Raw genomic sequence first — 25,902 nt, 5'->3', positions numbered from 1 at the left:
CCAGCAGTGCTAACGCCGCTCATTGAGGGAGGAAGTTTTTTGTCAGCAAGCGAGCCGACACACAGCGGCTACACTGTGTGACTTTTAGCAACATGGCTGTAGCCACACAGCCCTGTCTCTAAAAAGCAAAGTAAAGTTAGGTTGAGATCCAGAGAGAAAAACTAGTTAAGGGTAGTTATACTGGTGCAGATCTGGAGTTAAAAAAAAAAAAAAAAAAAAAAAACCACACCAAATAATGGAAGTTGGTGATACAATTGAGATCAGCCTGGCCCTATGGTGGAAATCAGTGTATACAAATTTATATTAATTGAATATCTGGTCCTAAGTCTGCAATAGTCTAAGCTGTGTACAAGATTCTATCCTGTAGTTTATTGGGAAAAATAATTATAATGATATTTTCTGCTTCAGTAGAATTGACTTTCCATATGGAAGGAGGTCTCATTGTAGGGATTGATGTCCCATCTTACTGAAAATCATTAACAATCTGTTAAAGGAGCTTATATGCCCATTACCATTTGCAGATAATACTAAAATTGGAGGTGCTCAGACTAGGTGCTGTTAGCCTGTTTCACCCTTTCCTTATCTTTCTGCCAGAGACTGTTAGTTAACTTAGAGAAATATGACATTCTGATTTGTAATTTTAAAATAGCATGTTGGAAGTCATTTTGCTTTGTGTTTTTGCTCCAGCAGCCTGAGTACTAGTGGCTGTAGTTGTTTTTGTAGAGTATTTGCGTCACTCTTCTTGAGAAGAAGCCTGTTAACCTGCAGATCCTCCTCATTCTTATTTTTGTCAAGAACTTCAAAGAGTGTCTTAGTTCTGCTGTAATAGCCTTGCAGCTAGCTTTCTGCTGTTTTGTGGGATAAGGTAACTCTTAATTTCAAACTTGAGTAGGAGCTTTTTGTCTGTGCACACTTGTTTTTCCACTCAGACTGTTCCCATAAATTTAACACATTAAGATGTGCCTTTATACTTTAGCCTCTTTTACAGAAAGCCTGTAGATTAGCATTAAGACATAATAGCTGGGAATATATTCAGACAGTGGGCTCATTGTGTATTATACTATGGGGGTGGCCAAATTTACTAGTCCTCCGAGTCACATACGACGATCTTCAGAAGTTTGTGAGACCGGGCAACACATGCCAGGAGCAGGGGCTTCAGCCCCGCTCCTGCTGAAGCCCTGAGCCCTGGCAGGTGTGCCCTGCTGGCAAAAGCCCTAAGATTCTCCCTCCCCACTGTGCAGAGGCCCCTATCACACCACCCCGCTACAAGGCAGAGGTCCTGAGCTTCCCCCCTTCCCAGTCCAGTAGGTGGAGAATGGGGAGTCTGGATGGGCTCTGAGTGCTGCACTTTAATGGTAAAAAAGCCGCATGTAGCTTGCGAGCCACAGTTTGGCCACCCCTTTTATATTAGGTGACAGTTGACCTGATTTGGAATTATATTTTTGGGCCAAGTCATACTGATCCTACTCATAAACAGGGAGAGTTATTGAACACCAAAGTGCCAAATGACGGACTGTAGAAACCAGTAGTAACTACTCTGGAATTAGCAGTTCTAGGCTAGAGTGCTGCTCAGTAAACAAAACAAAAGCATTTTGTTGAGGACAGTACGTGGTAATGAAGGCAGATCTTATTTTGAGACAAAGCAATTGCTAAAATGGCTACCAGATGTTCTAGGCAAAGAAAGATGGCTTAATAACCTATGCCACTGAGAGAGAGATGGATTGAATTTTGTCAAGATTCAAAGCTTAAAATATTCCCATTCAGCTAGAGGCAACAGATCAGCCATCCTTTCAACTCCCCCTTTTGCTTCTTATACAGTCACTATGTTCACCTTTGTTATATGCGGTCTTGATACTACTTTGTTATGACTCTAAAATGTGTACCTTTTGTTCCCCAATAAAAAAACCTGTTTCCTTTTCTTTTTTTTAAAGATACTTTACCCTTACTGTCAAACAATGACTTGTGTACTCCTATTTGAGATCAACATTCAAATACAATTGGCAAGGCTTTGCCCAGAAACCAGAATATGGAATCACTTAGTCATACTGACCCTCCTGCTACAAATATCTGGGAGAAAAAATTATTCAGGTTTAAATTAGATAAAGACAGAGCAAAACCCTTACTTTGGTCTGACTGTTGTTTCATAGGAATTTTTGAAAGTGTCATCTGTTGGATCACTGGGACCTTATGATAACTTTTTGGGGAAAATATTTAATTGAAAATGCAAAATAGATGTGAGTTCTTATAAACATTTTTTAGTGACTTCACTCCTTCAGTGGTAACCACTATACATAATTTTATTGCCTCCTCTAAATGAAAACTTCATTTTTCGGAGTGATTGGCTATAGGTTATTTAAAAATAGATTATATATGAAGAAATTAATTGCCAGCTGGTTCTGCCATTGAAATCAATGAAAACCAGAGAGAGTAGGATTGGATCCTAACTGATTAATTTTCTCATTTTCTACTAAAAAATAAAACTGGTTAGTATAAGTATATGGAGTATTGTCATGGCTCTTGAGAAGCATCATATTCTCAACTTTGCTAAATTGATCAGTTTTTTGTACAGTTGTCATTTAAATTCCTCACATTTCCCAGGACTGATTCTGCAAACAGATTTTTGTATATGCAAGGGCTGTCCAAGTGGGTCCACTTGCAAGATCTGAATCTTGTATAGTCAAGGCCACTTTCAGGTAATCTGGGCCCTAGACACACTAGGACATGGGGTCCCCTGTGGCCCTGTCCCACCTCTGGAGTAGTGGTGGCAGGGCCCTTCCCTCCAGTCCAGACCGGCAGGACAGTGTCAGGGCCCTCCTTCCTATTAGAAGCATCCCAGAGGATGGGCAACAACTTTGGATCACCCCAGTTAAGGATGTATCTGGATGGGTAGTCCCATTATCAATGTTATTTTTACAGTCGTGAGGGCTGGACAGTTAGCATCCATATTTTTTTTTAAAAAGTGAAATTCTGATATAATCACTTGATTCCAGGAGCCAGAGCCCTTGACACAAGCATTAAGTGCTTGTGCCTTGATCTAGCTCTGTATATGGTAACACACACCTGCCTAGAAATATTTTTATATTCCCAGTAAGTGTGACTAGATAGTCAGAGAGGACATTGCCTGCAGTGCAATTGCTCCAGCTGCTAAAATACTGACACTTGGATTGATGGATCAAGTCTGTTCAGGTCTGTTTCTTACCCTGGTTGACCATCACATTTTACAGGGCAATATTTCCCCAAAGAGGAATTTACAATCAATAAAACAATTTCAGACAAGAGGAGGTTTGTCCTCCATATTGACTGTTACTGATATACTGTATGTATTATATTTTTGTTGGCAGTCTTGAAATTCCAACTGTTAAGTGTGTTAGTGAATGCATTTTGAATGGGTCTCCTGCATCTGAAATTCTTACTGCATAGTACCAAAAGGGATTAAAACAGTGACATCTTTTTGGCATAGTTTGTTAGTAAATCAGTGGTGGATCGTACATCATAATCTCTGCATTTTTATTAAATGAAAATGCTGTCAATACAATTTGTTAGTCAAAAAGAAGAGATGTTTCACAGCTGCTTACTTCCTAATTTTTGACTGGATTTTTGGTTAAAATTGATAATCTCAAATTTTGGCTTTGGCATACTATTATTCCTTATATTCTGTTAGCATCTAAAGGCCCCAGTCTAGACCAGGGCCCCAAGGGCACTGTCCTAATACATTTGAAGACAGTCCTTGTCCCAAGTGCTTGCAGTCTAATTAGATATGATGCAATAGGTGATGCAACTAACAGGGAAAGACATGGGGACAGAAGGATGTGAATATAATTAAGATCACATGTTTATTCAGCTCTCTCATGTGAATGTCTTCTATTTCAGCAATATAAATACCAACTGAAAAATCATTTTGTTTACTTGAATCTCTTTTCTCCCTAACAGCCCATTGAAACCAATTTCTTATCTGACTCCTCAACCCATTACTTCAGAAACTAAGTTCAACTTTATTTTCATTTTGACTGTTTTATTTACTGTTTTTTCCAGTTACCATTTCTCCCTCTGCTCCCAGTTAAATGCACTAAATTTCTCTTTGCCTGCCTTCCCTGCTCCACCCCCAGTTTCCATTAGAGTGTCACTATGCACCTGTCCCTCAAAAGACCTTCCTCAGCTCAAGTGGGGGAAGTCTGACAACATCAAGTGGTAGGAGGAGTAATGAGGACAAAGTGGGTCTGAAGGTTTCTCTTTCTCCTGCTGGTGCTGCATCTCTGACAACAGCCAGTCTCAGGGTATGTCTTAACACCTCAGTCAGAGGTGTAACCAGTGGTGAGCTGGAGCCGGTTCCAACCGTTTTGCTAGAACCAGTTGTTAAATTTAGAAGCCCTTTTAGAACCGGTTGTTCCACAAGGGACAACCAGTTCTAAAAGGGCTTTTAAATTTAACCGGGCAAAAGTGGCGCCTTAGGCGCCGACTCCATGGGTGCTCCAGGGCTGGAAGCACCGGGAAGCCGGGGGGAGGGGGGGTGTGGAGAAGCAGAGCGGGGCGGCGCATTCAGGGGCAGGTGCGGAGGTGAGCTGGGGCTGGGCGCAGGGCAGGGAGCTGCCGTAGGTGCTCTGCACCCACCAGATTTTCCCCGTGGGTGCTCCAGCCCCGGAGCACCCAGGGAGTCGGTGCCTAAGGCGGCACTTTTGATGTGATCAGTGGGGGGAGCCGGTGCTCCCCCTGCTCCCCCCCCAGCTATTCTCCCCTGCCCCTAGGAGCCAGAGGGACCTACCGGATGCTTCCTGGGAGCTGCCCCACCTCTGGGACTCCCCACCTCGCCCCCCGGCAGGTCCCTCTGGCTCTTAGGGGTGGGGTGGGCACCCACTACGGTGGCCCACGAGACCCTCCTGCCCAGTTCTGGGGGCAGTCAGGGGACAGGGAGGGGGATGGATGGGGCAGGGGTCCGGGGGGGGGACGTCAAGGAACGTGGGGGGTTGGATGGGGCAGGAGTCCTGGGGGACGGGGGTGAGCAATGACCCCCTCGTGGGGCGAGGAGGGAACCAGTTGTTAAGATTTTGGCAGCTCATCACTGGGTGTAACTGCAGTACATGTAGACATATTCAAGCTCTCTTTGATCTAGCAAGCTTGAAGAATAGCAGTGCAGCTGTGGCAACACAGGCTGTGCAGCCCTTCCTGCCACCTTGACTGTGTACTCAAGCAGCTAGCCTGTGCTGCCAGGGCTTCACTGCTATTGTTATTCAAGCATGATAGATCAAAGCTAGCTTGGGTACAGCTATAATGTGTTGCTGAGTCACACCTCTGAATGCAGTGTAGGCATACTCTGTCTCTCTTCCACTCCTGGGGCTCAGCAGCTTCTTGGATCCACATTGGTCTTTTATTCCCCTGGAGGCCTCACCTCAGATATGAGTAGGGACCCCTGGGAGGCTGTTACAGAGGTGGCAGGAAATGGAGGGAGCGGTGTCCAAAGACCCCCCCTTGTGTCCAGTGATCTCCATTGGGTACTGTTAGCACAGCATCCACTGGCTGGAATACTAGGATTCATTGAGATCCTAGAGCATGGTTACTTCCATGGAGAAACTTGTTCAAGTCATGAGTCAAATGTGTCTGATCCAGGTTTCTGAAATAAACTAGGAAGAGCACAATCAGCCCAACCCCAGAGAGGGGGGAAAAAGGAAAGTGATCTGACTAGAAAGAGATCTCTATGTGCATTGTTTATCAGGAGCTGATGAACACCAAAACTAAAATAGCAGCAGTTGAAGTAAACAGAGTGGAGCCTGCACATAGAAATTTCCTCAGTCATTATAAGTTAATTTGGTGGGCTGGTGCTTGACCTCTTTGTATCTGGAAACATCAGTAAAGTGTCCTGTGGCCTCTCCATGTGTCAGGACCTGGGATGCAAAGTGATGGATGGTCTCTTACAAAGCTAGGCAAGGTCTTTGCTACATGCCTTCCCATTTTTTCCACTGCTCCCATAGTCCCAGGACTATGCAAAGGATAGAAGGGTGAGAGCAGCAGTGATACTGTTTATGCCTTTCTGGCTGAAGAGGCTATGGCTCTCTGGGCTGATTAACCTGGTATTGAACCCACACAATTTTTTTTTTTTATTACTAAGGTCCACAAATCTGTCTCTTCACACAAACAGATAATCAGAATAGAGATGGAAATAGATACCTCAGTATTTGTATTTGCTTCATTAGGGAAAGTTTCCATGCTCTGCAGCAGAAGAAATTGTGCTTTTTCTTCAAAGTATCGTTAACACACCCTGTAATTTAGGAAAATAGATTCATTTGCCAAGATTATTCTATCCGGTCTCAGTGGGAGAGAACTTAAGGAGGCGGGGCATTTGCCTGTTGCTAAGTGATTGACAGATCTGATTCTGCCCCCAAGCTGCAGGCAGCCTGAAGTACCCCTTTTAATGGACATATATACCTTATTACTCAAAGAAAGGTAACTGAGGTCAGCACAGATAATTTTTCTTAATTTTTGGCCCACTCATCTGTTTGCCTTGGAGCAGTCTGTGCCTTTTCCTTAAGGCTACCCCCATACATAAAAGCTCTCCTTATTCTGGCCTGTCAAGCTACCACCCTGTTTTAATTCTTATCCTTCCTTAAAGTTAATTTCTTCTATGATGCCTACAAGTGGTGAATAAACAATAATATTATTAGTAAAGATTCCCAGTCATTCCAGCATACGGTGTTTACTCTGTTTTGCTTTAGACTAAAATCCTTGGGGTGGGGACTGTGTTTATTTTGTCTCTTCAATAATGCAAAGCATATTATTAGCATTTCAATAATAATACATTCTGGATAATAATTCAGATGTAATAAAGAAATAGTTGCAGTTACTTGATGAAATAATGTTGTTGTGGTATTTCATTTTCTGAACTGGTAAAACCTACTCTGTGATAATTGCACTGAATTCCATTTTATTACGTGAGTTAAGACAGAAGACAACCCTGTTTATAGAAATGATGTTACATAGTGCCACTTACTAGGAGACTGAGGGCTCTCAACTCCTGTTGAAGTAATAGCGAGGCTGCTCAGCAGTTTGCAGGATGCTTTCAACACCATGCAGGACCGGGCCCTTGGTGCCATTATTAAAAGCCATTTATCTTTTTTTTTTTTTGGCTCTGTTAAGGAAATTGTCAGACAAGTAACTCAAGGGAATCTCATTGCTTTATCAATGATTACAGTTTAGTAACCCACTCTTTCTAGAAACAAAAGGATGGGTAGTATACTCCTGAGGCACAAATAAAGCCCAAGGAAGAAGAACAACTCCTAATTAATTTACAGTATTAAAAAACAAACAAACCCCGGATACACTGATTGTGACAAATCACAGTGATTTAGAAATGTAAGTGATATCCAGTATTATGATCCCACTTTGACGGATAAAAGATGCCTGATGGGGCATTAAAACAGCCAAATATATGTTTAACTCATTAAACTGGTTGCGTGTTAGATCACAAGGCATTATTTTCTTCATGTTACTCTTCTGAGAGGAGTACAATGTTCTGTTTCTGTAAGCACTACAGTATTAACATACTAACTGCCACATGCAACAGGAAACCATGATTTAAAAGAAGCCTTTTTTAATAAGTGAGATTTATGTTTACATCTATGAATATTCAAAAAAATCCTTGTATCAGAAACTCCAATTTAGAGCTAAATCACAAAGCTGCTAAGTCATACTAATTTATAAGACTGATTGGTCAGTGTCACCTTTCATAATAATAGCTGTGAACCACCAGCCCCACCAAGCTTGACAGATGATCACTAAGGTGACTTGAGTTTCTAGCTAATCTCCAAATCCTACAGCTCCAAATATCATCAGCCCATTGCCTGATGTGCCAGGATGACCTGACCACCAGAGAAATGATGAGGAAGGAAGGACACCAGAGAGAATGTAGGAATACTTATAAAAGGGGTATATTGGTATTCCATTTATCATTAGCAGCACCCAAAGTCTTTAGTACCATTTCCCCATAAATTCTCTTACCTCTCAGGCAAGTCGAAAATTTCCTAGGCCCCAGCCTGTGCCAACTCTCCCCAGTTTCAATGCCTTTTTCCCCAAGATGATTCCCTCTCCCCACGACACTCCTCAAATATCCCAGTCTTCTTGGGTGTTGCCCCTCCTTCTCTCTCTTCTGAAATGAGCTGGCTCAGGCTTTAAATAGATGTCAGACCCTTCCTACTCCCAGCAGCCTCTGAGGGCTTGTCTACACTTACATTTTATAGTGCTCTAACTTGCTGGCTCAGGGGTGTGAAAAAATCACGCCCCTGAGTGCAGCAAGTCTGAGCCGCGCTCCCAGTACTCTGAGCGAATCCCCTCATGGAGGTGGATTACCGGGAGTGCTGGGAGAGTTCTCCCAGTTCTCACACACGATCACACGTGCACTTCAAAGCATGTTCCTGCTGCAGCGCTTTGAAGTTTCCAGTGTAGCCAAGCCCTAAGAGGAATGGTTAATTGGAATCAGCTGCTTGGGATTTTTTCTCCCCCCACGTGACAGCTTACACTTTTAATGATATTGTGACAGTGTTTTATGAATTTCCTCTTTACCATCACAATCAAATGTCTACACAATTTTACTTTAAATCATAATGATTAAATACTGAACAAACCTAAATTAAATATTGTTCATTGTACCAACTAAAGCAGAAATACATGCCAACTTGTATTTCTAGAGCAATATTAATTTCAGTACATGTCCACTCATCTATTACTTTCAGGTTAGTCTTGCATTGTTGAGCATAGGAAGCCTGGGTCAGTCAAAGTTTTCAATCACAGACAAGACCCCTTCCCAGTTATAGATACACCTATTGAGTAAGTTTCCTGAAAGTCCTGCTTTTACTTGGTAGTTCAATAGCAGTGGTAATGGATCCATTTGTTTTGGGAATATAGTGTAATCAACACTCAGGGCTTCCCCCAATAGGCAATACTCATTTAAATGTCCACTTTAAAATAACCCCAAGGCTTCTAGTATTGATTCTGGTCATTCTTTATTCAAAGGTATCCTCTGCTAAGCTGCTGATTTTGCTCTCAGTTGTTTCATTTTATTTATATAAAATAGATCACAAGAATCTTTTGTCATGGAAATTGTTAGTCAACATAAACACTGGGGTTGCTGTCAGTTCCCCTTTTATATTCGATAAAGTTTGTGTAAATTTCATTATAAATATTTCCATTAATTGTGAGACTATATTCAGTGCATCTTTAAAAGATTTTTTTGATCATATGTGCAGTAATAGTCATCGAGTAGCGACTAGTCACACATACAAAGGCAGAGGAACCTAAAAAATCAAAGTGAAAATCCGGACAGTGTAGCAGCTGTGGGAGGCCTTCTTTTAACAATGTACTGAGAGAGACATGTCTTCATTCAGTTACCAATCCACAGAGAGAATGCGTCTGTATATGGTGAGGAGCCTTATGGAATGGTGCAATCCCATTCTTGGTTTAAAGTTTTACAACACTAACAGTGCCCCATAGGTAATTTAATGCAGAAACAAAAAACACCCTCCTGTTTTTACATTTGTATTGTAGTTTGTTGCAGAATTTTTTTCTCCTGTTTTTCTGTCATTTTGAGTTCAGCCACACATCATGTATTAGAGCTGCTGCACACAGCCAGCGAGTCATTTCTTAATGAGGAACTGTGGCTCATGCAGCTAACATGGGAGGAGGGTTGCCAAGAGGGCAGAGTACGTGAAAACTGAAATGGGTTCGAGGGACGAAGGGCTGCTTATACTGTACCAGTACAGTCCCTTAATGGAAACCGGCAAGAATTGGGGGAGGGATTGCACTTCTGCCTTCACATGAGCTGTATCCACCTATTTTATAAATACTAGTGGTGCATTTATTACAACCTGGAAGACTCTTCCCCAGTCTTTCAGTCTGTAAAATCAGCCACCATTAATATCCATTCCCACCTGCAGTTGACAATGGACTTTAGTGACAGGGTCCAATATTCCACCCAACTCTATCATTTTAATCTGACAGGATGTCTTTGGAATGGTCATCTCTGAAGCAATAACAGTGATGTGCTGCCAGTATTTTAACATTAGGGACCCACAAAAATGATCTGTCCCCCTTCCCCCCCCAAATTCTCATAAGTATGACAAAGGAAGGAGGCAACACTGCAGTGGCAAAGAAGGTGCATTTTTCATTTTGTAACTTATTCCTGAAAAATATCTGAGTGTATTGAGGTCATAGCAGTGTAATTTGCTTGTGTAATTTGATGTGGGTAGTGGGAGTAAAAACTGTGTAGTGACATTGGGTCGGGAAGGGAGACATCCTCAGAATTTGTCTTTTTTTTTCTTTTTTTTTGAAAGTTCCTGCCATTTGGTGCAACCTGGTTCATGCAAAAGGCAAAATAGTTGCTTTTCAGAAATACTTTTATGAGCTCTAGTATTGTCAACTCTGTTAGGAATGATTTAGCAGTGCAGGGGGGAAGACAGAGAGAGCTTAATCAGAAGTAAGAAAATGTCAACCTTCCCTTCAGTTTGGTGGCAGAGTTTTAACAAGAGTCTCCTGGAAGCTCGCAAGAGCTCCCTTCTACAAAAGAATATTCTGATTAGGTGAACACAGTTCTTATGTCAGCAAGAAATAAATCTCCATCGAGAATCTACTCCAGTGTATGGACTAAATTAGAGACTGCTGTAGTCTGATCCAGCCAAGAAAGAAATATCCCATGTTTTACAATTTTTAAACCATGGCATGGTCATGTGGCAAAGTTCTCTGAAAGTTCAGGCACAACGGCCATATTTGGGAAAATTCTAGATTTAGATGAAGGAAGAGTATTAAGAATAAGAATGAATAAGATTTGAGGTCTGTGCAAATTGATAAATCCACCTGAGACCTGAAGATGCTGAAGTGGGGAACTGAATGTGCTGCATGATTTAATGTATTGCAGGTATGACAAACCTTTAATATTAAATTTTTTGGTTTCTGTCCATCAGACTATCATTTCTGATAGTAATTATATCAGAGTTCCAATTTCTTAAATTCTTCCATCTATGAAAGCTCAGTTTTTTATCAAAGTACAATAGTACCGACGGCACAACTTTATTTTTATCCCCAAAGTGTGAAATTCATTTCCCTTTCCTAAAATCTGAATTTTCAGGCTTTATGCAGGTGGAGTACACAATGGTTGGACGTGGAAGAATCAACCCACTTCCCAGGGGTTGGGTCATGGGACACACTGTCTTCTAGGACTACTACTTCACATAGTTCCCATGCCATTTATGGGGGAGTTAAGAACATAACTTTGCAACTACACCACTTTCTGCAATCACCTGTGCAGGACTGACACAGACCCCTTAGCCACAGTATTCAGGGAGCACATATGTACCTGCTCAGCCTTACCTCAAGGCATAAGATGACATGGAGAACCTTGTGTGGGTCTATCAATGGGGGCAGCCAAGAGTCTGAGAGGGCTGCCCCTGTGGCAGCTGTGGTGCCTAGCAGTAAGAGTCCAAGATGCCTAGAAACACAAATCCAAAACGGTGCCCTCTCCCTGCTGGCACTCCCTAGCGGTAAGAGTATCATAGGGCTGTCCTTTCTCTGGGCAACAGTGCCTAGCGGCAAGAGTATCATAGGACCACCCTCTCTCTGGGCAGCAATACTAGTGGCAAGTGCAGGGAGGATAGGGGAACCTGGGCCCACCCTACTCCACTGGATTCTGAAACCAAATTATCCTGATGCAGGATTCAGGTCTTCATGTCCCCAAAACGCATCACCTGGGTCGCTTCCTACCCTTAGGCCCACCTTGGGCATCTCCTCTGTTGGCAGTGATTTGGCATCCCCTTCAGTCCCTGCAGTCAATTGGTTCCCCGCGGAGTAGTCAGAATACTTTGCCTTGGCAGTCTGGAGTGTCTTGGCAGCTCCTCTGCAGGAGGCATGTCCAGTCTCCTCCTCAGCCAGCCCAGACTGAACTGAGCTGCTTCCTTTTATATGCTCCCTCCACCAGGAGCATATCCAGCAAGAGAAAGGGGGCGTGGCCTCTTGGGACCACAACAGTTTGTTAACCCCTGTGTTGCCAATGTGGGATTGATACACCCAGTTACAGGGTCTTCTGCACCTGGATGAATTTTTTCCAGCTTGAATTTAGCTTTTCCATAAAGGAAAGGAATTCACACTACTCACATGTAAGTGCTAAATACAGTGTAGCATAATGTCTTTTAGTACCAACATTTTACATTAGTATGATTATCAGTGAATTAATCTTGTTGTCCTATGAGACCAGAAATATAGTTAAATGTACTAGATAATTCCGATCTATAGATTTTTTATTATTCCTTATATAGTGCCAAAATGTACTCGGCCCATTACAGACAAATCAGAAGTCAAGGCCCAGCTCTGCAGAAGTTACAATCTGGATATGCACTGTAAATTCTAGATGGAAAAGTCTAAATAAATTTAAATCTCTGCTCTCCAGAAACATTTGATGTTGTGTTACAGATCCCTTTAATCCCATTCTGAATATTAGATCTCATGTAACATGCCAAAATTTCCTTACTGTACCAAATGTAATGTGAAAAAAAACAAAGATGATTTGGGCCAAAACTAGCAACTTCCATCTTTGGGGAAGAAAAACCATGCACAGGCTATTAGTGAAGTACCCAGTATGCATACACAGCCTAGCACTATTAATTAGATCTTTTATCTTTATCAAATAACTCCTTCAGAAAGAATGTTCTGTACAGTGATTATTTTGTAATAAAGATTAAACTTTAGTTGGTTTATAGACACTTAATATTGTCTTCCTAATTATATTTGATTCACAGTTCTTGTTACATCCCTGTAGTGAGGTACTGTGGATGTGCGCTTTGTGTCTGTTAATTTCTTTTATATGTCCAAGTATTTGTACCACACCCATTACTGCTGTATCTGAATGCCTCTTGGAGACAGTACTGTGTGTTCACCATTCTGACCCCACTTGGAATGGGAACAAAACAAAGCAGTTCTACCTTGTAGAAAAAACAACAACAAATCATAAGCCATAAAAACAATTCTAAGCTCTATGGAATTATATGAAATTTCAGTCTTGAAAGTTGAAGTCTTCTTCCAGTGCTGTGAAGTGACAAATTTTATCAGAGATTTAGCTCTCATGTACATTCCTCTTTAATGGGGATTAGTGAACATGCTTAGCTTAGGTAAATAATTAATAGTACAAAAATACTTACAAATATTTTTGCATAGATGAAATTTTAGCATTTGATTTTGATATATTTATTGTTTAGTATGCTGCCTGTTATTTGAATTTTTGTATTACTTGGATTTAAAAATAAGTCATACCTTGATTTATATCATCCTGTTTTGAGAGGTCCCTTCTGTTCATAATGTAGCTTCAGGTAAGCATTAAATACACCATCCAAATTTCTCAGAGAAAGTACACATTTTATATGATTTCCTCTGGGAATTTTAAATGTACTCTTATTAATTTTATTCAGTTTATGATCTGGAAATTATATACAAGCACTTAATAACATAGAAGTTCATGAAATCCTAGGGTATAAAAACTAAATGTCAGTGGATTGATGAGAGTGTGATTTAATACTAAAAATACATTTATATAAACCAGGTATTTATTTATATTAAAATGGGAACGGAGAATGTAACACAGAGTGCCTGATCTGCATAAAGTAAACATAAATAAAATGGCAAGAAATTAATTTTGCAAATTGCTTGAATAAATAATTACTAGTTGCATGTAATGCTTAGGGGTGCATTTTCATTGTAAAGATTCAGTCACACTGCTCCCATTAACATTAATGAGAGTTGTGCTGTGAAATCCCGGCACTCTACACTGAAAACATACCCCTTGGAACTCTACAAATTAAAGGGAAAAGGAAGCTAATTAATGGATACTCTGTTTTAAGTCCATTCAGGTGAATAAGGTATTTGCCCCTACATTTTCAGTGCACTGCAGAGGGATTTGGTTTAGCATTAATTGTGGCTAAAGCCCTAGGCACCACTTTGAAAATATTGGTAGCTAATCTTACATTGGTGAACAACTGTTCTGTTCAGATGGTCTCTGTTTCATAACTCATAATGCAGTTTGAATATGGCAAGCTGCAAACAGAAGCTTAAAGGGCCAACTTAAAAATGGCACTTCTGTCTGACATTTTTTACCTGACATGGTTACATATAACAATTACGATAAATTTACTATAAATTAATGAAATTAAGAGAAAAATAGTCAGGGCCTGATCCTATGGAAGGCAGAGTGAGTGAATCACAGGAGTACTCAATTCTCAAGCACGTTGGGGATCACTGAGGAAAATGAACCCAGAATGGTGAAAGCTCTTGAGGCAGAAGGAGGGAGTCAGAACACCCTCTTTCTTCTTCAGAAGAGGAGGAGCAGGAAGAAGACAACAGCTCCATTTTTGTATTGGGAGATGAAAGAGAGGTAATTCATTCTGAAGCAAGGTCAAATGAGCAAGAGAGAAGGAATATAAGGGGATGTTGGAGTAGAAAGAGATGATGCTTCTGGCTTCCTTCTCAAAGGCATATCTCTGCTCTACTGTTACAAGCTTTTCTCTTTAGTGCTTCTTGTGTTTTCTTCTCCTGCTCTCCGCTTGGGGTCTTCTATTCTGCTCTTTAAGGACGAAGTCAACCCCTGTATCCTATTTTGAGTGCTTAAGTGGTGCATAGGTCTCGCACTGACCCGCTGCACAAGGGTGTATTATACCTAATACTTGGAACAGCCTTAAAAGGAAGCTTATCTCTTGCACTATATTAACTATGGAAAACAACAATTAGGTATGCTATGGTAATAGGGAATAAGGTACCAATATAATGTCACTGTTAAAAAAAGACATTGAGTGAAGAAGATATTCAGTGAACTTCTCTCCTTGAAGAAAACTCAGAAAAGTAAGATACACATGTTAATACTTCCCTTATTTCCTTGTGTAGGATCGTCGCTTTAATGATGAGATTGACAAACTGACTGGTTACAAGACAAAGTCATTGTTGTGCATGCCCATAAGAAACAACGACGGAGAGATTATTGGTGTTGCCCAAGCAATAAATAAAACTCCTGGAGGTGCTCCTTTTACCGATGACGATGAAAAAGTAAGCTTATTTATTTTGTGTGCTTCATTTCCCTGGTAGCTCGAGAGAATCTTCCCACTATTAAGGATCAATTCTCCTATTTTGTGAGAGGAACCCACACCTTATTAATAATGAATGAACTTTTTCTCTGTGGTAATAAGATCACATCGAGATAACTTGCTACCTACCTCTGTTTCTCATCTATTTATTATAAGTTTTGGATGTATTCATATTGTAAGATCAGTTTGTATTTTGCTTCAACGATCTAGACAGGCTTTCTAATTGAGAATCTGTTTTCTCAACTCTTCCATAAATGTCTAGGTAGAACTAATAACAAAGTGTTTCTCTCCCAATCTTGTGATGAAGTAAATATAATTGTAGTCCCACAGAGGCAACGAGCTCAATGCTAACTGTTTCTTATTTCATGAGGTCAAGTCCTAGTGTTCTATTATCAGTTAGCGTTTTTCAAGAAAACCAGAGTTCATGTATATGATCTTTCATTTACTTCATAAAGACTTGATGTAGGAACGAAAAATCAAATGCTATTTTTTTTTTTATGTCTGGCATCATCACCACAGTTGATGGTACATTGTCTCATTATGTTAACCTGTGATTCCAGAAAATATGATTACCTATAATTACTGATACAAAATTAACAAAAATATTTCAGGGCTTTAGATGCCAAGAACTTAGCAGAATTATGAATAGCTTTTGAATAACACATATTTGCTTAGACTATTTAAATTTAATCAGAATAGTTGCTTTAAACAGCCATATTAAGTTGGAGGGCATTTATTATTAATGATCTATTTATCTTACAGTAAATTTTGTCTTTTTGACATGATCCTAGGGCTATGTTTATGCTAGACACTGTTTGGGCTAAGATTTCCCAGTACTGCTATCATTGGTTCCATGCTACTGATGGGAGCACTAGTAATTTAGGATTCTAAATGGTATATTCTGGGTGGTGGACAGGATTCTAGGTGGCTAGTGTTTTAAGAATCCTGTAACCCCACTCAGCAAGTCTTCATGACATTGCTCAAAATGCCAGTGGCCACCAGGATTTTGTCCGCACTAGTGATAGCAGTGGTGGGAAATTTCAGGAACAATTTCCTAGTGTAGACAAGGCCTTAGAGAGGGAATGTAAAGGTTAACAAAAAGGTTCCTGCTTGTTAGGCAAGATGTGTAGTTTAGTAGTATTACAGAGAGCAGATTTAAATATACAATATTTTAATGCTAGAGGAAGAAAAAGTCATTTTTTGTGGTTTCTATAATATAGCTGCAGACTAAACACACTCCATTGTACATCTAGCGATACATATTGATAATTCCTTCATGAAACTGTCTCCATAGATTTCAATTTTTGGAGTTGCGTGGACTCAAGATTGTTTAAAATGTAGTAGTCTAGAAGGTGCCTTATGTTTTGATATGTGGACCAAGAGGCACCCACTGACAGCTTTTCACCCTCATTAGTTTCTGTTTTTCTGTGTCGATGGTTCACCATCCCTCAGTGTTCTCAGTGGGACTGAGGTCATAAAATGCCTACACAGCCTGTGCAGGAGACACTTTAGGCTGCTTTTAGCAAAGATGACCACTGCCTCCGATTTTTCCCAAATGGAATGAAGCCAAGCTTACCTTAGGGGAAGGTGACACCCACTTGTGCTGTCTGGAGGCCGAGGGGAACACTGTGAGGATCAGGTGAATTTGCAGGGACAGAGGGCAAGAAGGAGAAACTGTGTGCCTGTGCAGGGGAATGTGGAGCATAGGAGGGAGTTCAGGGGCTGGAGAGAGAACTGGGGGTGGGGGTGGGTAAAAGACTGTGAGCGGAAAGGGTGAGAAAATATGGGGGGTGCATGCAAATGAGAAATCTGTGAGAGAGCCTGGCCGAAGATGTGAATGGTTCAGAAGAGTGGGTGGGATGTAGAGGATTAGAAGGCAGGCAAGTTAGTGGAAAGGGATGAAGTGGGATAAAATAGCAGCTAACCCAATAATGGGGTGGTGTGTGTGTATTTCATCAGGATCAAGCCAGCCCCCCCGCGCCATCCACTGGCTGTGGTACAGAACATGCCCTGAAGAGCTTATTATCTAGAAATGTTGAGTATTCTATGGTTGTGCCATTGGTAGCATAATATATGTGTTGACATTACTGTGCAATGACAATAAGAGGAAGTATTGTATTTACCGCAGGATATATAATAATGTCTTTTGTAAAGAAAAATTCCTGCTTCCTTGACTTATCTCCTAAATAGGTGGTGATGGTTTCTAGAATGAAGAATGATATGACATGAGTGAAATGAATTAGGAAACTGAAACTAATATAAGTTTTGTACTGTGTGAAATGCTGCATAAATCAAAAATGATTTCCAGTAATTGTGTGTAAGTACAGTAGTGTATGTTTCCCTTTTAAAGTCAGTGTTGTTTGTTCATTATTTATAATAAATATAAAATATATGTCTAGAGTACAGTGCACAGCAATAAAATTGTTGATGCAAAAAGGAGTCATCCTAAGTACTGCTGTGTGACTAATGAGGATAATAATATAATATGAATAATGTCTGTCGCATCAGTGTCTTTGATTTGGTGTGTATGGGGTGTAATTAGAAACTTATTGCCTTTCTGAAGTATCTTTATGTGACGGAATCTTATGGCAATCCAGGAGGGAAAATGTAAACTAATAACTGGCTAGATATTAAAGGTGAGAGAGGGAGGAATAGCTGTTATTTTTGCAACTGATAATAGCTGTCAGATGCCTGCTATCAGAAACATGGATGAACAGCAATTTCTCTGTATTTCTGAGAGATTATTGGCTATAGTACCTCCTTGCCACCAGATGGATACAGTCCAGCAGATATGTTGAATTACATCAGTTTTGTGAACCAGGAGCTTGTTTGTTATCAGTCTCATTTGTTTTCCTCTACAGCAGATGTAAGTGTACCCATTTTGTTTACTTTGTTTTAAATTTCTTTCAATTTTATTTTTAATCTTGTGCCTATTTTGAGCTGACTGGCAACTCTTGGATTAAACTTCTGGCTTTGGTTTTCATTCAGATTCCATTGTTTTGACCAGTTTGAAAAACTGGAATTTGGACACCAGTGTTCTAATTTAAGACAAGATACAGTAAGTGAGTACAACAACCAACAGAAGGAGTGAAGGATAGAGGAGGTTAATCATAAAATATTTCCATTGTTATACAGCTAACAATATGCACAATTTGAAGGTTCCAAACATTTTAGAGATATGTGTCTTTAATTTTTTTAATATATAAATATCATTTGCCACTGGCTGCACCTCACCTTAACCACCACTAGTTATGTTAGTAATTTTATATACAGGAAACCACATAAAACATTCACTGCGGTGGATGTATATACTTGAGATGTACTGCCGGTTAGTTGCTTTCCTTGCAGTGCAGGGGAGTGATAGGAAAGAGAGCAACATTCCTGTCTTCATCAGAAGCACCAGATATGGCAAGAAGGAGAAAACATTCCAGCTCTGCACTGAAGATAATTTTTCCTCATGTGGCAATCTTACAAACTAATTTTTTCCCCCCTAGGGGTACATTACAAAAAAACACAATGTGTCTGAACAAATGATACTACAATGCTCTAGTTCTTTAGACAAAGATTTTCAGAAGTGACTTGTGACTTCGGGGGTTCAATTTTTGGGTGCTCAACTTGGGATACACTCTGAAAATTGGGCGCCTTTAAAGTAGGTACTCAGCCCTTTTTGAAAATCAGGCTCACTTAAAGTTTCACAAATTTAGCAACCATCGTTAGAGGCAAAATTGCTGTTCATTCTTGAAAATCTTGGCCATATTGCATAAACTCAATAAACATACCTTATAAATCTTGCCGTATATGTTACAGTGCTTAGCCACAACTGAATTAAAGAAGCAACAGCTGCTTGAAAAAATCAACTGCAAGGATTTTGTTTTGTTTTTTAAAAGCCTCTAATCAGTCTCCCTTTTGTTCACAACCATTTTTGTGGGAGCAGATTGTTCCTGCATAAAGGGAGTTGCCCTTTTAACATCTGGCCTATAATTTTTGATGTTACGTTTAATCAATAGTACATACAATTATCCATAGGTACAACTGGCAAACTATCAACTTCATGAATGTGAATTGTGTATTGGATATAGATGGTTGTAAATATTTAATACCAATTTCTTGGATTCTACCATTGTATTTGCGTTCAGTTTTTTGGCTATTAGATGTCATGTAAAATCAGTGTAAGTTGTTTATTTCTTATTTGCTACCTTTTTACTAGTCATTTAAAAAAGCATTAGAATTCTAAGACAGTATGTCAGATCTCTTCAGGAATACATTAAAGGGTCTCCCTCACACATAGACGCTAAGGAAAAATAAATGAAAACATAATTGGGAATGTCCCTAAATAATGTCCTATAATAGAACTTAGATTTCATGAGGTCTAGCAGCCTCTCTGCTGGAGCTCTTATGCTGTTCTGTTCAAATCTTCTGTGCTCTTCAGTTTCCTCAGGCAGTGGTAACCTCAAATACACACATTTACGAAGCAACACAGAGTACATGAGATTTCGAAAGAACATTCTGCATGGTTTAGCATACAAGCTTTGTTATGGTATCAACAAAGGTAGGGGGACTTGTTAAAGTTGAGGAAGAGAATGGGGAAGTGCTTTCCTGAACTTTAAATGTTTCTAAACATTTAGGTGATTCACAAGAAAAAAGGAAGGTGTGCAGGCTAGTTCTTGCTTAAGAATTGGTTTGCCCATTCCTAGTTTTAACATATTGGATTCCAGTATGCAAATGAACTAAATTCAGCTATATGATGTCATTGTTCCTGAAAATGAGATTTATCATAATATTCTTAAAATGAAACTGTAAAGAAACAACCCCACATAACAAAGTATGTTTTTCCCTTTCATGTTTTTTTTTCTCCCAGAATTAAATACCGCATTTAAGAAAGTCTTTTTCAAAACCTGATGACTAAATTGTGTGATGAAATGACATTTGTGGCCATTAGTGTCTTGATTCGATAGAAAACAATTATATTTTTTAATTAGAATTAACTAGATGCTAGTATTGTTTTTTGTATTTTTCTTAGTTCTTTTCAGAAAGTTGTTAGCAGCAGATAAAATATAACAAAATTTGTGGAGTTATTAAAGCCCCTAAGGTGCAACCAGGTTTATAATTTGCAATATGTAAACTGGTGGAATGTTATAACATCTCTCTGAAAATGTGAAATTCTGTTTTCATAGCAAATGTTCAATTTCCTATTTCTGTGAAATCTATGGCAGCTGTGAGAATACTATAGCATTAATAGTGTGTCAGAGTGAATTTTCCATACATAATGAATGTTCTCCAGTGAACAATAAATACATTTCTTTCCTTTGTTGAGGTAAGGTCCCAGATCCTTTACAATGGGTACTTCAGCCTGCTTTGGGCTTATGGGCAGAACCAGACCTGTCAGTCACTGGCAACAGGAGAATATCCCACCTCCTGAAATTTCCTCTGGTGTTTTTGGCCTCTTCAGTGACCAGTGCTCAGCCAGAGCTCCTGGCTGCAGAGCAATTCTAATTTTAATATTGATAAAAAGTAGATTAATTTGTGTGTGAGAGCATGTTTATTACATTTGTAAGGCTGGAGGGGAGGCCAGTACCTTTTTATAGTGTGTTTTGTTGTGTTTTGTAACTTTTTAGGAAAAGAGGCTGACATTTACTACTTTTACTTACTTTCATAGTGGTTTATAGTTGATATTAAATTAGAATTGTAAAATTTATTTTCCAAATATGGAACAATGGATTGCCTGAGAAGGCATGGCAAGAAACAAAGCATCTAAAAAGATCTCTTTACCCTGTTTGTATTTCTGGTATTGTCCTGGTATAAACTTTGCACATTCTAGACATTAGTAATCATAAGTATCTGGTGAGAGACTCATCCTAGCAAAAGTTTTAAAGTCTATGATTTAGAATACTGAATCCTCCTTTATGTTCATTTCTAGTTTTCTAAATAGTCTTCAGATGTTACGTCAAAATAAATCAATTATTGCATCAAGGAAATGTAGAGGATAGTAGCAATCGCACATTCATTTAAACTAGGGGCCCAGTTCTCTCCAGCCTTGACATCCTCCTAGACTTACAGGAGTGAAGCGGGTGCAGGAGAATTGTGGGCCATTTCCAGTTTGGTCTAAATACTGTTTTACTTACTGAAAGGAAATAGGTTTTTTGGCTGCAGTGGGATCATGCAGGGGAGGAAGATGAGCACGATTTGGCTGTTTGTACGGTGTGCACATATTAAGCACTGCATATTGTTACCTATCAACTCTGTGTTCTTGGGGAACTAGGGCGCAGTACCCAGCCTTTCTGACTCACGAAAGACCTCCTCTGCCCTCCCCCCAGCCTCTGCTTGAACCAAAGCCGATCAGAAGACTTGCAAAAAGCAATGAAAAGGCAGTAGAAGACACACCTAAATTCCTCCTGACAAGAGTAACAGGATTAAGGAAACTCCCCTAGCCTCATTGGCATCAAGGATGGGACCAGGAGGCATTCCCATTAGCATACAGAATGGAGAATGGAGATTCCAAGGCAAGAACCGCACTGAACTCTGGGACCAGAAAAGCAGGGAAGCACTGCATGATAGGTGATCTCTGCTCCAGATGTTAATGAACACACGCTGTACACACCCAGCTCAATAGTTATCAGACCAATTCTAGTAATAAATCCTTTACTGGTATCCAAAATACTGAAGCTGCCTAATTGCTTTGTGAGCTCCCTGGAAGGAACACCGCCTATAGCCAGGAATGAGCAGTTCCTATTGTCTAGCCTGAACAAAACAACTTCAGTTTACTCCCTGGAGCCATCAGTTTACCCATAAACAAATCTAGTGTTCTTCCTTGAACCATTGTACTTTCCCTACAAAACCCCCTACCCATGCTCAAGTAAGTGCTCTGATGCTTGGATCCAAAATCTGCAACAGTTCCATTGGGACTTTAGCTTCTCCTGAGTGATCATGCTGGGGGCTCTGCCTGTCTCCAGCTCTCTGGACCCTCAGCTACCACCAATGGGGAACCCCGATCGAATCAAGCTTCACGGAGCGGTGACCTCTCTCTCTCTCTAGGTATAGCCTTCTAACCCTGACTTGTGTGATCAGTTCTAGTTTTCTAAACCTGACTTTTATAACCAAATTTAAGTTATATTTAATATTATAACTGTTTTGTTTGTTTGGCTCCCCTTGTATGGTTATTACCCGTCAATAAATAACTTTCATGGTTAAGCTGGTTGCTTCTCTCTCTCTCTCTCTCTCCCACCTCCCCCCTCCGCCCCCATGGGTGTTCTTTGGCTTCCCCATTTGCTCTGCAGCAACGTTCCTTGTACCTAAGCTAAAGATCTCTGCAGCACCCAAAAATCCTGTGGGGTTTGCTCATCAAGTGGGTTATTACCAGAACAACTGTAACGTGAAAGTGGGGGACAGGGACGTGCTGAACCTGTGGCATATGAGGGTGGAAGATTGAAAGTGCTGCTCAACCCAGCCTGCTCGGGCGTACTCTATGTTGGTGCGGTACCCATGACATAGAAGGGTGACAGCTTGGAGGTGCTATTCGACCCAGCCTGCTGAGTCCAGGGGCATATGAGGGGTCAGCTTGGGAGTGCTGATTAACCCGGTTCCCTCAGATGCGCTCTGTTAATGTGTGTGTTCATCTGATTCTGGGGCTGGAAAAACCCAGCCCTGGGGAACCTAGGTCCTGCAGGATAGCTCCATTGGGAGGGAACTTGCAGAAGGGAGAAGTAGAGCTCCGTATGAGAGCACAAGTGACACAAGCTGTACACTGATAAAATTACAGAACCTCCCCCCACCGGAAGAGTAACCCTAATAAATGAGCATACCCCAAAATAACGGGCAAATCTGGTAACAATATTCAGCTTCCAGGGAACAGTTTATGCCATGTTGATACGGTTCATTCACTAGGATTTTTATCAGGAATAAAATGAAACCTGTTCCTTCCCAGAATTTCCAATACTCAGTCTAATGGTTCCAGCTACCCCTCACCCCCTTTTGTGGGTTTTTTCTCACTCTAGATTATTTTAGGGCTATTTTCTTCAATACCATGGGCTGCACTGGTGACTAACAAGAAACAGGTAAAATACTTTCCTTTCTTGCTAATTTGTTTTCTATAAATTGTTGCACTCACATCGATGCCCATCTCAGGGATCTTGTTCCTGGAGCCACACACAGAGGTAGCTAGTTCTAAGGCAAAGTACAAAGACAAAATAGGATTGTTCCTTTAACTTATGGAAGTACTCAGCTGAAAAGGAATTAAAAGGAGAGGGAAGACTGAGACTGGGAGAATCACTGGCCCCCATCTGCCTGACTGTTCTAGAGAGGAAAAGCCCATCAGTTTACATTGGTATAGCCAAGATGTAGAAAAGTCTGTTACCGAACTACCACTGGACTGGGTACATTAGAAATACCTGGACAGATAGGAAACAAATTAGGTAAGCAAATATATGTTTCAGTATGTTACACACAATTGCAGTAAACAATGATTGCATTCCTGAACACGTATTGCATTGCTAATAGTGCGTACTAGGGTTTTCTGTAATATGTGGAAAAACAGTCCAATTCAGAAATGTATAATTCAAAATTAACCCCCTCAAAAGTGGTTATTCCTGTGCAGTATATTGCCTACATCCCAATACAAGAGATACAATTTGCAGAAGGAAAGCAGAATATTACAAAGACTTTTGAAGGATGAGGGTGTTGAATCTAGAAGTGTTTGGGAAAGCTGTAACAGTCTATTAGACAGATCTTGTAAAGTACTTTTAAAAAATAACAAATGAAAATAGAATACATTAACTAAGCCCCCCTCCTACAGCGAATTTATAACTATTGTCAAGAGAATTAATTGACTACATGAAGAAGCTGAAGCCAGGTTCACACCAGTGGGTACAACTTTTGTTGTACCTAGGGCTGAAGTGGCAGCTTTCCTTTAATTGATTTCAGCAGGAGATGGATCAGGCCCTAAAGTTTCCTTTATAAAACTTGTATTGTTCTGGGTCAGAGCACTGTAATAAAATCAACTCAAGCTGAACTTTGGCTTCTTTTCATTGGATGTGGATGCAAATAGGTCTGCCAATAAGCTGAACTCTTTGTTTCTTTGGAAGATTCTGAGCTGTTGATCAAATAGTATTGAGGCAGCTCAATCCATTCAGTTCAGGAACAAGATGACTGCATGTTTGTTTATGAGCATTTGTTGGCAATTCAGAAAGGTTATTGTTCTGAAGCGGTCCTGTCTACGAAAGTGCTTCCAAATGGTAACAAAGTCGTATGCTCCCCACTAGCTAGAAACAAAGGTCACTTCATCCCTCCACAGTTTGGCTTGGCTACACTTGCAAGTTACAGCACAATAAAGGAGCCCTGGGCGCCCTAGCTCACTCCCCGTCCACACTGGCAAGGCACGTAGAGCGCTCTGTCTCTGCAGCTACAGCGCTGCTGGTACTGCACCTCAGCGTGTGGAATAACGTTCGATGTGCCCCTGCTGGAGCGCCATGGCGCCAGTGTGTACGCCCTGGTCTGCTATTGCTCTGTGATCGGCCTCCAGAAGTATCCCACAATGCCTGTTCTAGCCACTCTGGTCATCACTTTGAACTCTACTGCCCTGCCCTCAGGTGACCAACTGTCAGACCCGCCCTTTAAATTCTCTGGGAATTTTGAAAATCCCCATCCTGTTTTGCTCAGCCAGGCGTGGAGTGCTCTCAGCGAATCTTTCCAGGTGACCATGCCTCCACATGCCAAGCGATCCCCAGTATAGAGCAATGGCGAGGTGCTGGACCTCATCAGTGTTTGGGGGGAGGAAACTGTCCAGTCCCAGTTGCGCTCCAGCTGCAGGAATTAGGATATCTTTGGGCAGCTATCAAGGGACATGCTGGAAAGGGGCCATGACCGGGACACACTGCAGTGCAGGGTTAAAGTGAAGGAGCTGTGGAATGCCTATGGCAAAGCCCGAGAGGCAAGCAGCCGCTCCGGTGCTACCCCCACGACCTGCCGTTTTTACAAAGAGCTGGACATGATACTTGTGGGCGACCCCACCTCCATGCCGAGGACACAATGTCATGCACAAAGCCAGCCACAATGTCATGCACGTTACCCAGAGTCACGGTTCTTCTGAGCAGGATGCGATTAATGGCCCTCCAAACTTGCATCAACGCTATTCCAATGGTCGACTTCCCCACTCCAAACTGGTTAGCGCCCGATTGGTAGCTGTCTGGAGTTGCCAGCTTCCAGATTGCAATAGCCACCCACTTCTCCACAGTCAGGGCAGCTCTCAATCTCATGTCCTTGCTCAACAGGGTGGGGGTGAGCGCCTCACACAGTCCCATGAAAGTGGCTTTTCTCATCCGAAAGTTCTGCAGCCAAAAGTTCTGCAGCCACTGCTCGTCATCCCAGACTTGCATGACGATGTGATCCCACCACTCAGTGCTTGTTTCCTGAGCGCAAAAGCGGCGTTCCACGGTGGTGAACTGTCACTTTGGATCTTAAGGAATAACTCGACTGCCAAACGTGATCTGCTGGCGAGACTCATCAGTATATTCCTCAGCAGTTCGGGCTCCATTCCCAGAGACCGAAAGGGAAGACATAGCGCTCAGTACAAAAACTGTTGAAAGATGGCGCCAAATGTGGACGGAAGCAAAGGGAATGCTGGGATGCGAACTGATGCATCGCGGGGCATTGGGATAGGATGCCCCGCACTCCCCACCCCCTTCCCACAAGCCACAGCGCCAGAATGGGAAGAGGTGCTCTGTGGGATAGCTGTCCACAATGCACCGCTCCCAGTGCTGCTGCAAGTGCCGCAAATGTGGCCCCACCAGTGTACTTGCAGCTGTCAGTGTGGACA

At 41.2% G+C, this 25,902-nt stretch overlaps 1 protein-coding gene across 2 annotated transcripts in view; it reads left to right on the top strand.

Moving 5' to 3' along the window:
* Positions 1-25,902, top strand: part of PDE11A (phosphodiesterase 11A) — a 224,288-nt gene that overhangs the window by 15,434 nt on the left and 182,952 nt on the right. The window contains exon 2 of one of the 2 annotated variants that reach the window (XM_048868451.2): positions 14,899-15,057. In XM_048868451.2, coding sequence (XP_048724408.2) covers positions 14,899-15,057 — 159 coding nt within the window. Of the gene's footprint in view, positions 1-14,898; positions 15,058-25,902 lie in introns of those variants that run through there. The other variant, XM_075117976.1, reaches the window with a different exon arrangement.

This window comes from Caretta caretta, chromosome 11, assembly GCF_965140235.1.
Source record: "Caretta caretta isolate rCarCar2 chromosome 11, rCarCar1.hap1, whole genome shotgun sequence".
NCBI lineage: Eukaryota > Metazoa > Chordata > Testudines > Cheloniidae > Caretta > Caretta caretta.
This window is presented reverse-complemented; position numbering and strand designations above follow the sequence as displayed.